The 17,536-nt window shown below is 45.3% G+C and overlaps 1 protein-coding gene across 4 annotated transcripts in view; it reads right to left on the bottom strand.

The window, feature by feature from the left end:
* Nucleotides 1–17,536, bottom strand: part of ACLY (ATP citrate lyase) — a 434,227-nt gene that overhangs the window by 201,831 nt on the left and 214,860 nt on the right. For all 4 annotated transcript variants that reach the window (XM_069634496.1, XM_069634498.1, XM_069634497.1 and 1 more), the window contains exon 11: nt 11,469–11,586. In XM_069634496.1, the coding sequence (XP_069490597.1) occupies nt 11,469–11,586 (118 nt within the window). The remainder of the gene's footprint in view (nt 1–11,468; nt 11,587–17,536) is intronic.

Raw genomic sequence — 17,536 nt, 5'->3', positions numbered from 1 at the left:
AGATTTACAGTGGAACTTTAAAAATTAGAAGGAGTATAAATGGCCACTTGTGTGAAAGCTACAAACTAAAAAGGAACCAATGTTTGAAAACCTTGAACTTTGGAACTTTAAATTTAGAAGACAAGGATACCTTGCTTTTCGAACTGTGTTACTTAAATCTTGTGGCAGGGACGCCCTAGTCCTGACTTGGGTAAGGGAGGTCCTGATTCAGACTATTTCATCCTAAATCCAAAGAAGGTAATTTTGAGACTTTTTACACTTGGGGAATGGAGCTGGAAGGAAGCTGCAAGCTGGAAGAAGCTCAGAACGTTGTTAAACACAGTTTTCTTTTTGGTTGGCGACATCCCTACACATTACAGATTCAGTTGTGAGGGTAAGCATGGGTTTTGGACACAGACAGATTCTTCAGTTGAACTCTTTGAATCAGACTTTTCTTAGTTTTCTTTAGGTAGGAAAATCCTACCTTAACATAGGGCAAGTTAGGCCTTTTTTCCATTCTGACATTTAAGTTAATAAAAGTGTTTATTTTGACCTTTGAATCTGTTGTCCTTGTCTTGCTTCGTGTTGCCTTCACAGTGCCTTCACTCGCAGGAGCTGGCTTCTGCCAGTCCACCAATCCCATTAGGAGATTTAAAACAAAGGTTTTGGGCCAGCCGATTGTACACAGGAAGTATAGTGCCCTGAAAAGGGCCCGGAACTGGTCTAGACTGGTTCAAACCACTATGTAGGTTGCCATCTTGGGCTCATAAAGAGCTCACAGGAGCAGAACTGCCATTTTAGGCATGCCTCATGGTTTCTCAGAACAAAGGAAGCTTGTAAAACAAAATAACTGTTTAGGACTTTAAAAAAAACCATTAGTACTACAATGGCTACTATAAAAATACACTGGGCTACTAAATAAGTAAATTGGCTTGCACCCCTGGTGCAGCCAAAACTTATTAGCTGACACCAGCCTACCACCTAAAACCTATGAAGGGGGATAAAATTACCCTAGGGTAAAAAGAGGACACTTAAGAAGCACCCCATAAGCCTGGGAACCTTCCAGATGGCCTAGGACCATGTTCTCTAAAAGATTGAAAAAAGGGATGTAGTAGCAGGATGACTTCAGTAAAGGTTCGTCTGACCACCAAAATAATATAGAACTCCCCAAAAAAATATAGTGGGAAAAACAAATATAGTGCGGGGTGCCACAAAATGAGACAGCAGAACCCTCAGAAGTGTTATTCTGCCCTAACAGGTGCAATAAATGAACTATAATTTCTACAAAGGATGTAAATAGCATTGACTTTAAAAGTGTTTCAACTAATAAAAAGGCCTTGGTTTAAAAAGCAGACTAATGGCACAGTAAAGCCTGATTTTGGTAGCAGACTTCAGTAGGACATGATGCAGGAGGACAGATGGACTGTCTCCAGACCGTTCCCTCTCCTCTGCAAAGAGCAACAGCTAGTTGAGGAGGTCCTAGTCCCACGACTAAGATCTGACAAATGGCCAGACCCAAGTATAGATTGTGTATGTGCACTGTTGGGGAGAATTCTCAAAAATATGCTAATTACCTTCACCTTAGAGACCCCCAGCAAGTTTGCTGGATTTTGAGGACTATTTTTTTTACCTGGAGAGAGTGTGAACCTTTTTCCCCCAATTGCTCATGTATTTTGATATTTGTTTTATCATCATCTTTTACAATTGTGTCACACAGCACCCTCAGTGCAGTGACACAGGGAAGCCTTTTCAGGCTTTCCCAAGGTTTAACTACCTTCTCTGGAAAACACTGTTTCCCAGAGTAAGTAAAGTGAAATTGACTTTAGTTTTTTAATTTCCTATACCCAGCACACCCTATCTTACAAAAGAATGCTTGAGGGGTCACTTAGTATCCCCTGTGTCTAGCTACTCATGTAGCAGTCAAATGCTACCCTTTCCTCTCAGAATGGCTGGTGGCAGTGGTTTTACAACGAACGACCATGATTTTTCCCGACCACGAACTATTCGTAGCTCCGGTAGTGTTAAATCGCGGGAGCCATGTTTTTCAAGAGGACGTCTGAGCTCCCTTTGTTTAAACAGGTCCCGTCTTCTTTTTACGCCATTTCTTTTTGGAAAGGTCCTTCTAGAGTTTGTCTCTGCGCGCCAAACCAGGTTTGGTCCCTTTGTCCCATCACCTTTGGCAGGCTTCAGGAGTGAAGACCGCCTCAGAATGGCTGTGGCAGAGGTTTTACAACAAATTACCATGATTTTTCCCGACCGCAAACTATTCGTAGCTCTGGTAAGAGCGCCAAACCAGGTTTGGTCACTTTGTTCATTCACCTTTGGCGGGCTTCAGGAGTGAAGACCACCTCTGGTGCCCGAGTGTCTGGGGTGGGCAGGAAGTGAGGGAGGTGCCCGGAAACACTCTGTGCTTAGTCTCCTAGGAGACCCAAATGCACTCGGTGGGGATTGGCTGGCTGACTGTCCGGCAAGGACAGTCACCCTGCTGGGTGAGTGACAGCTAGGTTGGAATGAATGGGAGAGAACTGAATAAAAGGCGAGTCTCTTGGCTTGGAAGGCAGAGTCAACCACTGGACGAAGGAACCGAAGAAGAGCTTGAAGAGGACGGCTGCTGCAACTCCTGGACCGTTGGTTTGCCCAGTAAAGCCCTGCTGCAGGTCCGAATCGCCAAGTTCGCATCGACATAGAAGCCCTGCAAAGGACGACTTCTCCCTTTGAGTTGGTGGGACCAATCAACTCCAAAGTAAGCCACCTGGACACCCATCTCCGAGCTGGTTGAATTTCCTCAGATTAACTGCAGGAAACCGTAGGATCATGGAGAGGTACACCAGTTTGTGTGCGTTGCTTACAGCCACCGGAATTGAAACCAGTTGCAAGCTTTTTGACCTGTTCCAGTGCAGGAGTCCCCCGACGTCCTTCCTCTTGTCCCCACGACGAATGCCCAGGAACAGCAAGATCTGCAGGAACTGCCAGGAACAGAAGTCAACAGCTGCCTATTTTTCTTCATTGTAAGGTACTCTGAAACAAGACTGAGAGAACTTACCTCTCGCAGTGAAAGTGCTTAGAACTTGTGCCGAGACATTACCGTTTATGATATGGTACTTACCAGAACCGCTTTCTCCTATCCAAGACTTTAGCCCATTGACTTTGGCCTATTGAATTGACTCTTCTGTTGAACGCAAAGTATTTGCACGGTCTAAGAATAATTGTAGCCTTTCATGTTCTAATAATCTTTGCCTTTTACTCCTCTTGAAAAGTATTCTGAAATAGTATTGAAGTACATTTGTGTGTTATTATATAATTGCCTCCTTCTAATGAATGTTTTATAACTGACAGATAAATAAAGTCATAAGTATTTATCAAAGAAACCTTGAGTGTAAGAGTTTATTTGATTGTAGACTTCTGTGTAACATCTTTACTGCTCACATTCCCCTCTTGAGATAAGCCTGACTGCTCAGCCCCGCTACCAAAGCTGTGTAGTACAGACGTGTACAAAAGGTTGGTTTGCTTACACCTGTAGTCATAGTTGTGTGTAGTGGTCCAAGAGGGTACTGCATACAAACTTTGCCTAACATGCATTGGCAAAGTCTGCCCTCCAGATGCCAGACAGACAGGCCTAATGACTCCCCAGAGCTCCAGAAGACAAGACAGCAGAGAAGCAGACTAGTTATGCCCAACAGAAAGAGGCTCCCATGATGAGGTTCCCCGTTTCTATAGATGGCTTGGCCAATGTAGGGTCCAGTGCAGCATCATGGGGGATCTTGGCTCCAGTGGTTGACTAGCTCCAGACCCCTTCCCAATAAGTGAAAACCTACGGTGGGAGTGACCATCTTCCAATATCCAGCCAATTCACTCAAACTGAACATTTCCTGGGCTTCTTTCAAGAAACCCAGGAGAATGCAATACGATATTTGGCCCTTTCCAACCTTGGTCAGCCACATGAAAGCCAAGACAGACAGAATAAAAGCAGGCGTTAAAGAGTATGCGTTTTTGGACCATGATGGTGGTAAATGGCTACCATGCGGTAAAAACACATGGGGCATGCTAGTGAGACCCAAAAATGGTTAAAATAGGTATGCCATAAGTCTGTCAGTGTTGTACTGGAAAGTACAACCATTACACTAAAAAGAGAAATCATGTTTCCCTGTAGTACTCCTTATGGGAGGTAGTACTGCTACACATTGGTAGCTACAAGGACTGACCAGTGCCACTGTAACAGGAGAATTAAGCCAGGGAACTAGAATGAAAAAGACCTCACCAACAAGAATCGGTCCACGATCACAAGGTCTCCAGATATGATTGAGGGGGAGCCCATTAAAGCAGAGAGGAAAGCTGCCAAGAGAAAAGATTTCCTAGCACTAGGGATTCCCTTTGTTAGGGAGAATTCTCATAAATGTGCTAATTTCTTTCTACCTTAGAGACCCCCAGCACTTTTGCTGGACTTGCAGACTTTTTCAATTCTAACCTGGAGAGAGTGAGACCTTTTTCCCCAGTCTCGCATGTATTTTTCTGTGATTTGGGCTCTGCGTTTCTTTTTGACTTAGGAGTCTAACAAACTCTATAGGCATCATCTTTACATTGTGACACACAGCACCTTCTGTGCAGTGGCACAGGGAAGGTTCTTAGATTTCCCAAAGGTTTAAATACCTTCTCTTGATAAAACTACTGTTTCCAAGAGCAGTGAAGTGAAATTGACTTTACTTACATTTTGTAATTTTCTAGACCCAGCACACACTATCTTACAATAGGGTGCTGAGGGGTTACTTAGTATGCCCTTTGTCTAGTTTCTCATGTAACATTTTTATGTTACCCTTTCCACAAATGGCAGTGGTTTAATTTTACTACCATTGTGTGTTTTTACAGCGGGGTGCTTTCGCAGTTGCAGTAAGGCACCGATGGGTGCTCAATTTTGTCAAAATCGCCCCGGTCTTGTTTTTTTGCCATTTCTGGTCAGAAAGGTTCTTCTTGAGATTTTCTCTGCACGCCAAGCCAGGTCCCTTTGTTCGTTATGTCTTTGGTGGGATTCACGAGTGAAGCCTGCCTCTGGCTCCAGTATGTCTGGTAGGGGCAGGAAGTGAGGGAGGTGCTCGAAACTCCATGTGCTTAATTCTCTTGGTTACAGGAATGCACCCAAAGGTGATTGGTCGGCTGGCTGTCCTTGGAGGACAGCCACCCTGCTGTGCGATTGACAGCTAGGCTGGAATGAATGGAAGAAAACTGCATAAAAGGCAAGCCTTTTTGACTTGGAAGGCAGAGTCGACCACTGGACGAAGGAATCCGATTAAGAACTTGGAAGAGACGCTTGCTGCAACTTTTGGACCGTTGGTTTGCCCGGTGAAGCCCTGCTGCTGTGCTGAAGCTCCGAATTCGCCCCGACTAGAGAAGCCCTGCAAGGACGACTTCTCCCCTTGGGTTGGTGGGACCTATCAACCCCAAAGTGAACTCGTCTGAACATCCTCTCAGAGCTGGCTGTACTTCCACTGCTGCTGGAACCGAAGTGCCAGGCAGAGGAACACCAGATCGAGAACAGACATTCTATAAGATCTGAAGAGGAGATGTTGAAGATAAGCAACATTTCGGGATCGAAATGAAGATACTAATGCAAAGAAACACTGAAGAAAATGTAAAGTAATTTTACACTTGTAGAGATGCTGTAACACAAGTAGACAAAGTGATCTAGAGGCTGGCTACGTAGTAAATAGATTGCGGTGATGCGCCAATGTATATACATAGGAACGTATAGAACCTGGATGTTCCACGAAGAACTTTAGCAAGGCTTGAAACCCCATGACTGGAAAGGGTTTTGCGCAGTTGCAAAATAACTAATGGCGAAGGAGAATTCAAGAAAGGCTTGGCTGGCCCAGCACCAAGAGTCGAGGACACCGTGAGTCTGGTTGTATGTCAAGAAGCTACAATGAACGTGAGAAAGAAACAAACCTCTGAAGTAGATTGAAAAAAAACACTGAAGGTGTCCAGAGTTCATCATTTAATAGTATTATATAAGGCAAAAACCTCTGAAACATGGTCTTCAGTCACATGGTCGAGATTAAAATAGCTTGGGGTCGAGCTTCACCGAAACCAGAAGACAGAACCATGCCAAACTCCCTTTAATTCTCAGGCACACAGAGCTTCTGCAAGGCCAAGGTCAAAGCCTTAATTGATGAGACTGTAGGAGCGATGCTAGATGTTGGGCTGATTGGGTGGGGAGGCATGACCAGGCCAACCCTCCCTGCACCTGGGATGATCAGCCTGCGCGCTGCTAGCGTGTGGAACATTCCAGAAAGGGTCCAAGTGTGCCAACCAATTGTAGAGGGCCACGTAACTGAGCACCCTATAGTTTGTGTAACCAATGAATCGTGTATTTTATGACAATGAAGATGACTTGGGATGGGCTTATTTGTCCACCTGATCTTTGAGACCCAATCACAAATAGTATGGAACGTATACCTAGATGTTCCATTTAAGCCTATCACTTTCCCTGATAAGTTGTCTTAGTTTGCCACGTAGTGTAACATCAATGATGACGAATTTGGACTATAAAAGTTATGTTCTTTATGAAATGCATTGAGAGCTCGAGCGAATGTCGGATAATGTCAATTGTAACCTCCCTGTTTTAGATAACTGCAAATAAAACAGGACAGAGTTTTGCCAACTTCCTGAGTCTATTTGATTATTGAGCTATGAATAATTCCTGCATCCCCATCCATCTCCAAGTATTGCTAACTCGTTGTAAAGGACACAGGTATATGGGTTCAGCCTTCTTCTGTGCAACAGAGAAGATCCAAACTGGACAACTTCCTCCCTTGGATCGGTAGGCCTAACCAGTCTTGACACCATCTACAGTTTGAGCCATCCCACGACGAGCTGCGACCTTCCATGCCTGCAAATTCTGAATCATTTCACCAAGCAGTGCATCATTTTGCCAAGCCCGGTTCCGGTTGTAAATTCATCTGTCTGGGCCTACAGAGACTCTATCCTGATCGTAGGAATCCCCTTAGTTGAGCCGTAGAATGAGAAATTGAAGGAAGTCTGCCGGGTGACACCCGTGGCTGCTTCAAAGCCTGTGTCAATCCTCCATAACCAAAAGCCACAAAGATAGTCTGCTGGGCATCCCTGTGACTGAGTGTGACCATCTGCTCCCACCAAAAGTTCTGCCTCCAGCCACCAAGGCCAGAGACCCAAACCAGAGCTGCTGATGTCCTACCTTGAGGACCCACTAGCAACATTGTTGTTCTTCACTGAATAAGGTACTGTGGCACTCCTGGGTACATACCTGGGCAGTTGTGTTGCTGTTCCCTCCTCTTGAGCTTCTGAAGTCATGTTGGGGTGGACCACCCAACCGTGTTCCCTCAGGCCTCAGGACATCTGTCCTCGGTGTTGAAGTCCTTCAGGTGGCCTACCTAGCCCCCCCCCCCGAACCCTTCACATTTAATTTCATTACTTACCTGCTATGAACTGATAATTTTGACAGCATTTGCCTTCCTTTGTTCTGGTGCCCACAGGTCACTGTCCCCTTCTGGCTTTTTGAGACACTCAATCTCCAGATAGGGTTGGACTCCTAATGTTTAGGCCTACACAAAGTTACTTACTTACCATTAATACCTGGCGGGGGGGGGGGGGGGGTATCCTCTCAGGCAATGAGGCTTGGAATGGGATCCTTGCCACACAGGGAAAGACCCTGTTCCAAACCTCCTTGGAGCGGGAGGCAGCCATCTTCCCTCACTGGGATTCAGGTAAGTATGCTCCCCACGGGCCCTTAACCCCCCCCCCCCCCCCCCAACCAAACCCACCTTTGTCACATATTTAAGGCCCCTAATCCCCACAATGAAGAAGCTTAAAAGAACTGAAGTTCTTTTATGCTGTCCCTTGCTGGTGCCGGGAACAGGACTGTTGCAGACTCGCGATTAGCTGCCATGGAAAGGGACGATATGTAGTCTCTTCTCCCCTTTCCATGCCAGCCATTTTGTTTATTTATCTTCATTCATTTCAATGGCCGCCCTGGGAAGGGAGAAGGGACTATGTAGTGCCTTCTGCCCGATCCCTGGCGTCCATTTTTGTTCCTCGAGTGGGGATACGGTTTCAACCCCTTTGGGCTTGTAACCATCACCCCCGGGGCATTAACAGAAAGGAAGTGCCCCCCCCTCAGGTTCTAATGCTTCAGTATTGCACCTTCTAGAAAATGTTGGTTCATATGATAACTTGAAACTACTCTTAGTACTTACCTGTTATTCTTTTCAAAGTCTTTTGCTTTGAATATTGCTACAGTAGATATCTAATGTGTATATCCATTTCTGTGAAATATTTTCATTTACCCGAATTGCATATTGAATTTAACATTGCCTTAGTGTATACAAAAAATAACCATATTTTTATATAATTACAGTGTGTAAGTGTTCCTTGACTAGAAGCTTGCTCAAAGGTCTCTGTACTCACCTACAGCCCTTCTAGCTCCTATACTAAGCCTGGCTGCTCGACTATAGCTACCAAACCTTCGGAAGTCTGACCACAGCTGGACTTTAGTAAAACTCCCCAACAATGGCAAGTGTGTGGCGCTGAGGCACATGCGACTTGACAGCTTAAATGGCATATTCTACTCTCACAATTCAAGCATTTATTTAATACTTTTTTTTTAACTCACCATAGCATAAATGGTGTTTGCGCTCCTTTTCTACATACATACAATTTCTCTTAGTTTTAAGTAAATGTCCCTACCTTGAAGAGTTTAGAGCCCCGGTTTGGAAAAAGGCAGTGCCCCACCTCTAATTGATTAATTGCCTACTTCAAATTCAGTGAAGTTTTAAAATAAAAAGATCAGAAATTCTGTGCAGGGTTTCGTTCAGCTGAAAAGCAGTTTCATGTGATAACTATTTGATAGACAAAATAATTAAAAATTGGGTTTAGGATTTCATTTCTTGAATCGTTTGTCTATATAACAGGTGTATTGCTTTGCTTTCCAAAATGCTCCCTCCTTAGTTTACAAGAAAGTGCTGGTCTATTGCATAAGAGATTGACAGCAAAAACTGTCCAGACTAGAAGTTGTCCCAGTAGACCATTAGATCTGAATCTCAAAGACCTTTTACTTCTGGACCAGCTATGTCTGACAAGGTCCTGCTTTAGGGGCGATTTTCAGTAACCAACCATGTTGACTACCTAGTGATCCAATTGCAGCATTACCCAAGTTGGCTGCATCAAACTGACAATTTGGCCATAGAATGGCTCAGGCAAAAGTTGCTTTAATAGACACCTTATTGGGAGACACTGAATTGGGGTTTTAAGCCAAATCTGTGGCAACTGAATTGCCTCATACAGGGTGCCTATTGAATGTTGGTCATCTATGGCTTCCTTGCAAAGGGTCGATAATGTTTTTCCGTAGATTAATGGGACTCCAACAGTTCACTTCAGCGTTTTCATTCTGGCTGGGAATGCCGTTTTTGTCCGCTATAGTAGACCGATGCACTCAACCCATGTGCCTTTGTTTCAAATAATGACAAGGCTGATTTGACAAAAGCGGTTTTGATTGTTCATGCAAAATGAATCTTTGACTTGGCTATAAAGAACATTTGTGAAAATAGCTGTAGGGCCCACAGTTTGAGAAAACCAAAATGATGTCAATAAATGCTAAACTGACAATAAGTGTTAAAATAATATTTTACGGGCAATCATGAAACAATTGAATGGTGGAAATTCATGGTGAAGACATATTTCCAGTTTTGGGCAAATGTCCTATTTTTATAAGATGTGTTGGATATAAGAAAACTATACTGACCAGTTTTAGATGTGGCCTACTGCGGAAATGCCCCAAAATATCATATATAATGCCAAATGCGCTTTCACTGAGCATTCGGCATTATGTATATTGCTGAATCCGAAAATACCGAACTAGGTGAGTAGGGGTTGTAGGGGTGTACCCCCCAAATGTATTAAAAGGGAGGCGGGGGCAAAACACCACAGAAGAGCTCGAGTTGGAAAATGCGTTCAAGTCAGATTCGCAATGTTGCAACTCAAGATTTCGAATTCATTCTTTTAACGTACATCTGCCTATTGCTACTAAAAACAAACAAGAATAAGGGGGAGGGGTGTGAATGAAAACTGGTGGGCTTGTAAGGTAACTACTTTGAAAACTATTATATACGTCCGGCTTTGTCACCCCAAGTGTAAATATATATATCAAAAGACTGACCAGGGCGAGTCCAACTGAAGTGGTCTCCATTACCCACGGGACACCACAATTGGAATTTTGTAAAACACACTGCTTGTGAATTTGCAACCACGTGCCAGATTCTTCAGAGAACGATCATCATCACAGGATACCTCTTGAATGTGAGTGCCTTACAATTGCCTGTCCTGATGAAGGCTGATGTACTTGCAGCTCTCCACAAATGCTGAAAAGCCAAAAAACACAGTTGTGTCGACAATCCTATTATAACACAGTGTCCATTTTATAACACTGGTCATCAAGCTGATTGAGCATACGTAGTACCACACTGCCTGCTCCAGACAATGTTCAGGGGCTGCCTAGCTTGGACTTGATCTTTTGTTTGTATATTAGTCTTATAAGTATCGCCGAATGTATGGAATGTATGTAGTTTACTTTCCTGTGCCATTTGTCAATTCAATATATTTAAATTGTTTTTCTTTAATACACTAAATGAAATAAAATGGTGTGTCACACCATATTTGGGCTCGCCCAGATCTGTCTTGATATACATACATTTACATTTTCACCTAGAGATAATAGGGAATTGCCAGGTGCCCCTCCAACTTCTTGATGCCCCATCTGTAAAGACATTACTTTTACTCATTGCAAAAATGCTTTTTTTTTACTGGTTGATGCTAAATTATATACTTGTGTATTTAAAGTATACTGTGTAATCTGATTTTATTGTTCTCTAGCCTTGCAATAAGTGGTTTACTCAAGGGACATTTTTTAGATGTACAATGCACCTTAAATTGTAGTGGACATTGTAATTAATGTATTGGTATGTGATGCTTAGTTCAATTTAATAGGTCATTAAGATTTGAATGAACAGAAAAACCTAGTCAACTAACATTAGGTACCGACTTACGTCTACATTGGTGATTGGAAAGTGAGCAGGAGCAAACACTTGTTCAAGAAAACAAGCAATTGGCAGCATGACATTTGTGGGAATGGGAAGCTCTGGATATTGGGGTTTGTATAGCGCACATGCTGTTCAGTGTCTAGAGGACCAGTGGCAGCCAAATAATGAGGAGCATCATGAAAAGGTGGTAGCGAACACTTGGTTTATTAACACCACTGAAAGTTACTTTTAATTCTCTGGAGAGCAGGTGTTCGAAACATAGTCGATCAGTCAAACAGAAGCCAACGTGACTCAGAGGCAAGCTCTGCATGAGATCTTGCAGCCTCACTTTCCCTCAAAGCCTCAGGCAGATGCAGACAGTGAGAGTTCTGTCCTTCAATACAGAACTGTTATCTGGCAGCATGGTTCCCCATCATGCAGCTGACTTACCAACTTCTCCCATTACCCGCAGTCCCTCTTGATAATTTGGTCCTCCTCTCCGAACGAAAATTGTGACTTCATGCTCTTTCAAGGGCCCCTGGTTATCCTTGATAGCTCGCACAATCCCCTAGAACACAAAGCAGCAGTTTAATAGCAAAAAAAAAAAAGCAGGAATTACAACCGATACAGCCCTTATCCAGCTCTAGGAGTGAGCTGGAAGCGGGGCAAGCTGGCAGCCATGTGAGCTAGGACATTGCAGGAAGAAGTGGGCACTGCTGCCCAATGCTAAAAGAATACAACATATCCCCCAAACCCTTTCCAATGCTCACAGAGATGCAGAGACTGGAGGATGAGGGAGATGCAAGGGCTATATTGAAGTTACCTGAAACCAAAACACTTAACACACCTGCCACCCTTCCTCTTTGATCTACTCTTTCCCTTTATTTCTCTTCCCTATCATCATCCGGCCTTGCTTTTATACTTGAATATGTGTGCTCATTTTTTAAGCCCAAAGTGAAACAAAGCACTGTTTAAACTGGATCATTCTATATATAGACCTCGAATGGGAGTGTCATGCATGAGCACTGGGGTGTTAAGCATCCCCTCTCTCTGCCACCATGTGTAATGTTCCTGCAGTCTACACCAGTTTGTAACTACAAAAGCTCTGAGTGAGGTTGCCAATTTTTTATAAGGTTACTGCAATGGTTGAACACCTGACTATTTACCTTTTTAGATAGTGTTCTACTTCTACTGAGGCATAACAGAAAAGTTATGTACCGACTAGGGAAATGCAAGCTAATATTTTCATTTTTGATATAAAAGGGAGGAGTCTCTTCATAAACAGATGAAGTACTGCAAACTATAAAACAAATACCATGCGCCATCTGGTTAAATGTTACATTAAATGCATCAGATCTAAATTATTTTAAAAAATTAGTAAAAGGACATCAGCATGAGCAGTTTCAAAACAGGTTCTGCTATGGACCGCTATAGAGGAAGAAGTGGTTGATCGTTGATGTTGCTCTGGAGGTTGTAAACAAATACCTGGACTCTTGTTTACGACGGGAAAGACAGATATGGTCCGGATGGTGACTTAAACACTAAGTTTCTGGCAGCTGCATGTCAGCTGATCCAATTTGATTTTAGATTTGGTGGATTTTCAGCAATTCCTTTGATTAAGCAGTTCAGACAAAAACAATCGTGCCTCAGACTATGGAAGGTGGTGCACCTTGGTCTAAGATGGAGGGAAAGCTCTGGAGGAAAGTACTGCGCCTCCCTCCCTCGGTGCCTCTAGCAGAGATTTTGTATGAGCTAGGGCAATTGCCAATCCAGACTTTAATCAAGTGGGGTAGATTACAAATATATGCCCAGATCATTACACCCCCCAAGGCTTCTCTTTTCGAGTATTTAAATTTGATGGTGGGAAAAGGAAACTGCAGGGTCCTTGATAACTGGGTAGTTTGTTGTACTCTGGCTCTTTTGCAAATTGAATCCTGCACACAGGAACTGACAGGAAATCCAAACAAAGTGAAATTAAAGTTGTATAGATACACATGGATTCAGCCAGGGCTGACCTGCTGAAATACAGATGTTTTGATGACCACTTCACTTGGTCTATTAAACATTTCAACGTATTTGGCCCCTTATCTGAAAAAGCACCCATCGAGAGACTTCAGGTATAAAATGTTGCAAATGACGCTCAATCTGTTCCCAACTACGGAGGTGTTGGGGGCAAGGAAAAAGGTGCCTAGGGGAGTGAGATTGTTTCGCTATTGTGGCAAAGAGGATGAGACCCTCAAGCACCTTTGCATTCATTGTCCTTTTTTACGCCGCCTGTGAATGGAGAAAACATTATTTGTCCATGTAACAGAGTAGGCACTATGGATCAGAATTACAAAGTAACTCACCGTAGTGACTACCTTACTCCTAGTCCATAGTCCCCTTTCCCCCATACTTGTGGGACATTCTGTCCTTCGGCCTTCTATTTTTACGCAGGGCCACTGCACATGGCCGTAACCCTCCCTCATCGCCCTCCAGTCATTTTCTATTGCCAGGTCCGAGACCATTTAAGCAATAAGGATACTTAGAGGGGACGGCGGGCGTATGAAGGGAAGGGGACTATGGACTAGGAGTAAGATAGTCACTACAGTGAGTAACTTTGTTATACTCCTACATCCCGTCCCCTTTCCTCCATACTTGTGGGAGATTCCCCAAGCACACACCATCGGTAGTACGGGTGGATGGAAAACCCCTTTACTAGAATAGGTTCTGAAGAACAGCCTGGCCAAATTGGGCATCAGCCCTGGAGCTCAGGTAAAGCCGATGGGGAGGTCCACAAAGCTGCCTTGGCGATGGACTCCCAAGGGGCATACTTTTGGAAGGCAACAGTAGTCGCTTTACCACAGACTAGATGTTCATCGATGCTGTTCGGTGGTTGAAGGCCATGAATGATATAGGCTTCTGAAAAACATGAGGCAATCCAGTTGGGAATAGTTGCTTTGGGAGCTTGTTCCCCCTTCAGGTCTCAGAATGTGAGAAAGAGTTGTGAGAAGCTTCTGAGTTCACTCGTTCTATCGAGGTAAACCTTCAGGGCTCGCCGGACGTTCAAGTTGTGTAAACTCTCTCGGCATCAGATGCCGGGTTAGGAAAGAAGACAGGTAAGGTGACCGAGTGGTTCAAACTAAAATATCTAACCACCTAAGACAGGAAGGATGGATGAGTGCGAAGCACAACCTTATCCCCGTGGAAAGTGAGGAAAGGATGTTCCACGGAAAGAGCGTGATCTCACCAATTCACCTCGCCGATTTTATTGCGAACAGAAAGGCAACCCAAGATCGGTAATGGCCATGGATTCAAACGGCTTATGGCATAACGCCCTGGCGGGAAGAGATGAAGAGACCTGCAAAATGCCATTTGATGACTGGATTACGCAACGATAAGCAACATCTGTCCGTAGACCGGTAAACCGCAATAGCGGATAAGTAAGTTCTGCAGAACAGATCATGGATGTTTCAAACAGCCAGATGAGACACAAAAGATAGAACAGTATCGACCGAAGGTTGCCTGGGATTGAGCACTTTAGCTAAACATCAATGGCAAAACCGGAGCCATTTGCTCCTATACTGAGCCCTCGTAGAAGGCTTTCTTGCCGTTTGGATAATGCGCACATTGTCTTCGGATAGATCAAACTGCGTTAGCAATCCGAGCTCAGGCACCAGGCCGCCAAGCTAAATGATTGTTGAGGGGTACCACATCTGGTGAATGCTCTGGTGAAGCAGGTCGGGAATCGGTGGCAATCTTATCGGGGGAAGTTCTGACAGATGTAGTTACAAAACCGAGAATCTGGTTGGCCACCAAGCAGCCTTGAACAGGAGAGTGCAGTTTGATGTGCTCCTGAGCTTGCAGAGCGACCGATGGATCAGAGGCAATGAAGGAAAAGCATTAGCTTTCATGCTGTCCCACGAGATCTTGAGGGCGTCACTCCGGAAGGATCCTCCAAGCCTGTCCCTGGATGCATAAAGAGGCAATTTCTTGTTTGAAGAAGTTGCCAAGAGATCCACCTCCGGAGTGCCCCATTGATGGAAAATGTTGGAGGACATTGCTGTTCATCTCCCACTCGCAAATGCTGCCGACTAGCGACTAAGTGAATCTGCGGTCACATTGATGTGACTAGGGCTGTGTACAGCCTGGAGCCAAACATTGTGCTGAATGGCCCAGTCCCAACTTTGTATGGCAAGATCCACAAGGAGAGAGGACTTCATGCTGCCCTGCTTGTTGATGTAAAACATTGCCACTGAATTGTCCATGCGATGCGAACACAAACTACACTGTTGCTGTAAGAGGTATTAAAAATGGCCACTGTGGTCCACAGAGGTTGGGCAGCCATTTTCTCAATGCCTGGGGTGAACTGTGTCACATGAGCAAGTGTGGCAATAGTCTCCTCAGGGAGTCAGGTGCCTTGTGTGCCATCTTAGCCTTGAAACAAGGAACCTTGGCAGAGCCGGTACTGGCAGATCTAGGGTGTTTATTCGACAAGTTAGGGGCTGCCCCAGAATTAGCCTCTAGTGGAGGATCCTTGGCAGAGCCGGTACTGGAAGGCTTGTGGTGCGCGAACGCCTTCTTTTGCCACATCAACGGAACTGGTATCACCACGGCTGTTCGCGTGGGAAGGCTGAGGGATATACCTTACAGCCAAGACCCTCGATGAGGGGTCCTCAATTCTGTTGGTGTCCGATTTAGTCCCAAGAAGGGGAATCTCAGGTTTAACCCTGGTACATATAGCCACCTCGAGAGGGGCCTCGAGCCGAGACTTGGTACAATTAGCTCCAGATGCAGAAGCCTCAGGGCGAACCCTTGTATCCAGAGCCACAGAAGAACTGGGCTCAATCTTATCTCCCAAACAGGGAACCTCGGAAGAAGATCCGGTTTTGGCAGACCCGCTGCAGGGGCCCTTGGAGGAGATATTTTTGATGCGGCCTCCGTATCAGGATATGCATGTAAGCATCCTGAAGTTCCATTACACTGAGCCAGTCGCCCTTCAGAAGAGAGGACTTTATTTGGCAAGGCGTGATCATCTTGAATTTCTCTTGGGGAAGAGAATGATTGAACTGGGAAAGATTGAGGATAGTGCTCAGGCCAGCCTGGTTGGGTTTGGATACTGTGAACAGACGAGAGTAGAATCCCCCCCCCCTTGATCCCCAAGGGGAACAGGTTCCACCGCCTTGAGGTCTAGAAGTTTCTGTACCTCGGCTATGAGGAAGGGTGTCCCGATCTGTTGGAAGGGAGGGTTGAAGGGTGGGCTAGGGGGCGAGGGGCAAGCAAAAGCTCGCCCGAGCGATGGACAAAACCCACCGGTCTTGGGTGATGGTCTGCCACGCCTCCAGATAAGATAAGATTCGTCCTCCCACCGAGTCTCGTGCGACTGACAAAACATTTTGCTGATTTGTCGGCAGGGAGACTACCTGTCCCTGGAGAAGAGGCTGATGGGCGAGAGAAAAATGGACCCCCTTGCCGTTGTTGCTTTCGGCGGGTCCCGCCAACGGAGCATCGCCGCGCACGACGATCCTGAAACCCCCAAACCCAGAGAAGATAGAGTCTGGGACCCTGACCTCTGTGTATAAGGGGCCTTAGCTGGAGCTTTTCGCCAAGACCGATAAAGATTTGGCGGTTTGGGTACTCGCTTTGGTCTTTGTGAGCTCCTCGTCGGTAGAAGAATGAAATAATTACTTGCCATCAAAAGGAAGTTCCAGCACTTTTGTCTTGAACTTCCTTTGAAAATTTTGTTGCATGGAGCAACGCCTGGCGGGTGGTTTCAACCCCTACCATAAGGACTCGAGCTGAGTTATCTAAGTGGTGTGCCGCAGCTTCCAGTAGATCCTGCGCCAACACTCTGGCGTCCGACAAATTGGCTTTAAAGGCATCTAGCCTACCCGCAAGAATGCACTCGTGGAAGCCAGCTAACTCTTTCCACAGCCTCAGATTGGCTGCTGCTAGGATGAGCTTGGTGTTCGCTTGACGAAGTTGGAGCGCTGAATTGGCAAAGACCTTCTTGCCCAAGGAGTCCAGAAGCTTATGCTCTTTGGATAGGATTTGGGCCTCTGCCGTTGAAGATGCAGAGACCGGCTTGGAGTGGAGGACGGGAATGGACAAGCCAATAAGGCTATCTCCTCAGAGGTGTAAAGCTTGTATCGAGGTTCAATTCTCTTGTTGAAGTGTAGCCCAGTGTGGGGTTTATCCCAGCTCAGCCAACACGTCCTTCTGAAGGAACAGGCCGGTGTGCTCTTGAGGTGACAGGGTAAAGGCTCCCTAAAGCACTCCCTCCTGAGGAGTGAGGGCCTCAGGTACTGGAATGTCAAGGATGGCCATCATATCGAGGACCCGTTCATGGAATGCTCTCACCGAGCGGGGCTGCTCATGGCTGTCATGATCCACTTGAGGCTCATGCAACGAGGCAGAAACAGAAGACTGGTACATTATGCATACTGCCTCAGGTTTTAAAGTGGTGTCCCCGTCGCCAATGTCTTCTCTATAGGAGACAGCGGGGCAGAGGAGGAAGAGATGGAGGAGGTCCAGAAGGA

The sequence above is a fragment of the Ambystoma mexicanum genome, chromosome 13 (genome assembly GCF_040938575.1).
Source record: "Ambystoma mexicanum isolate Mex_15411 chromosome 13, UKY_AmexF1_1, whole genome shotgun sequence".
Taxonomy (NCBI): Eukaryota; Metazoa; Chordata; class Amphibia; order Caudata; family Ambystomatidae; genus Ambystoma; species Ambystoma mexicanum.
This window is presented reverse-complemented; position numbering and strand designations above follow the sequence as displayed.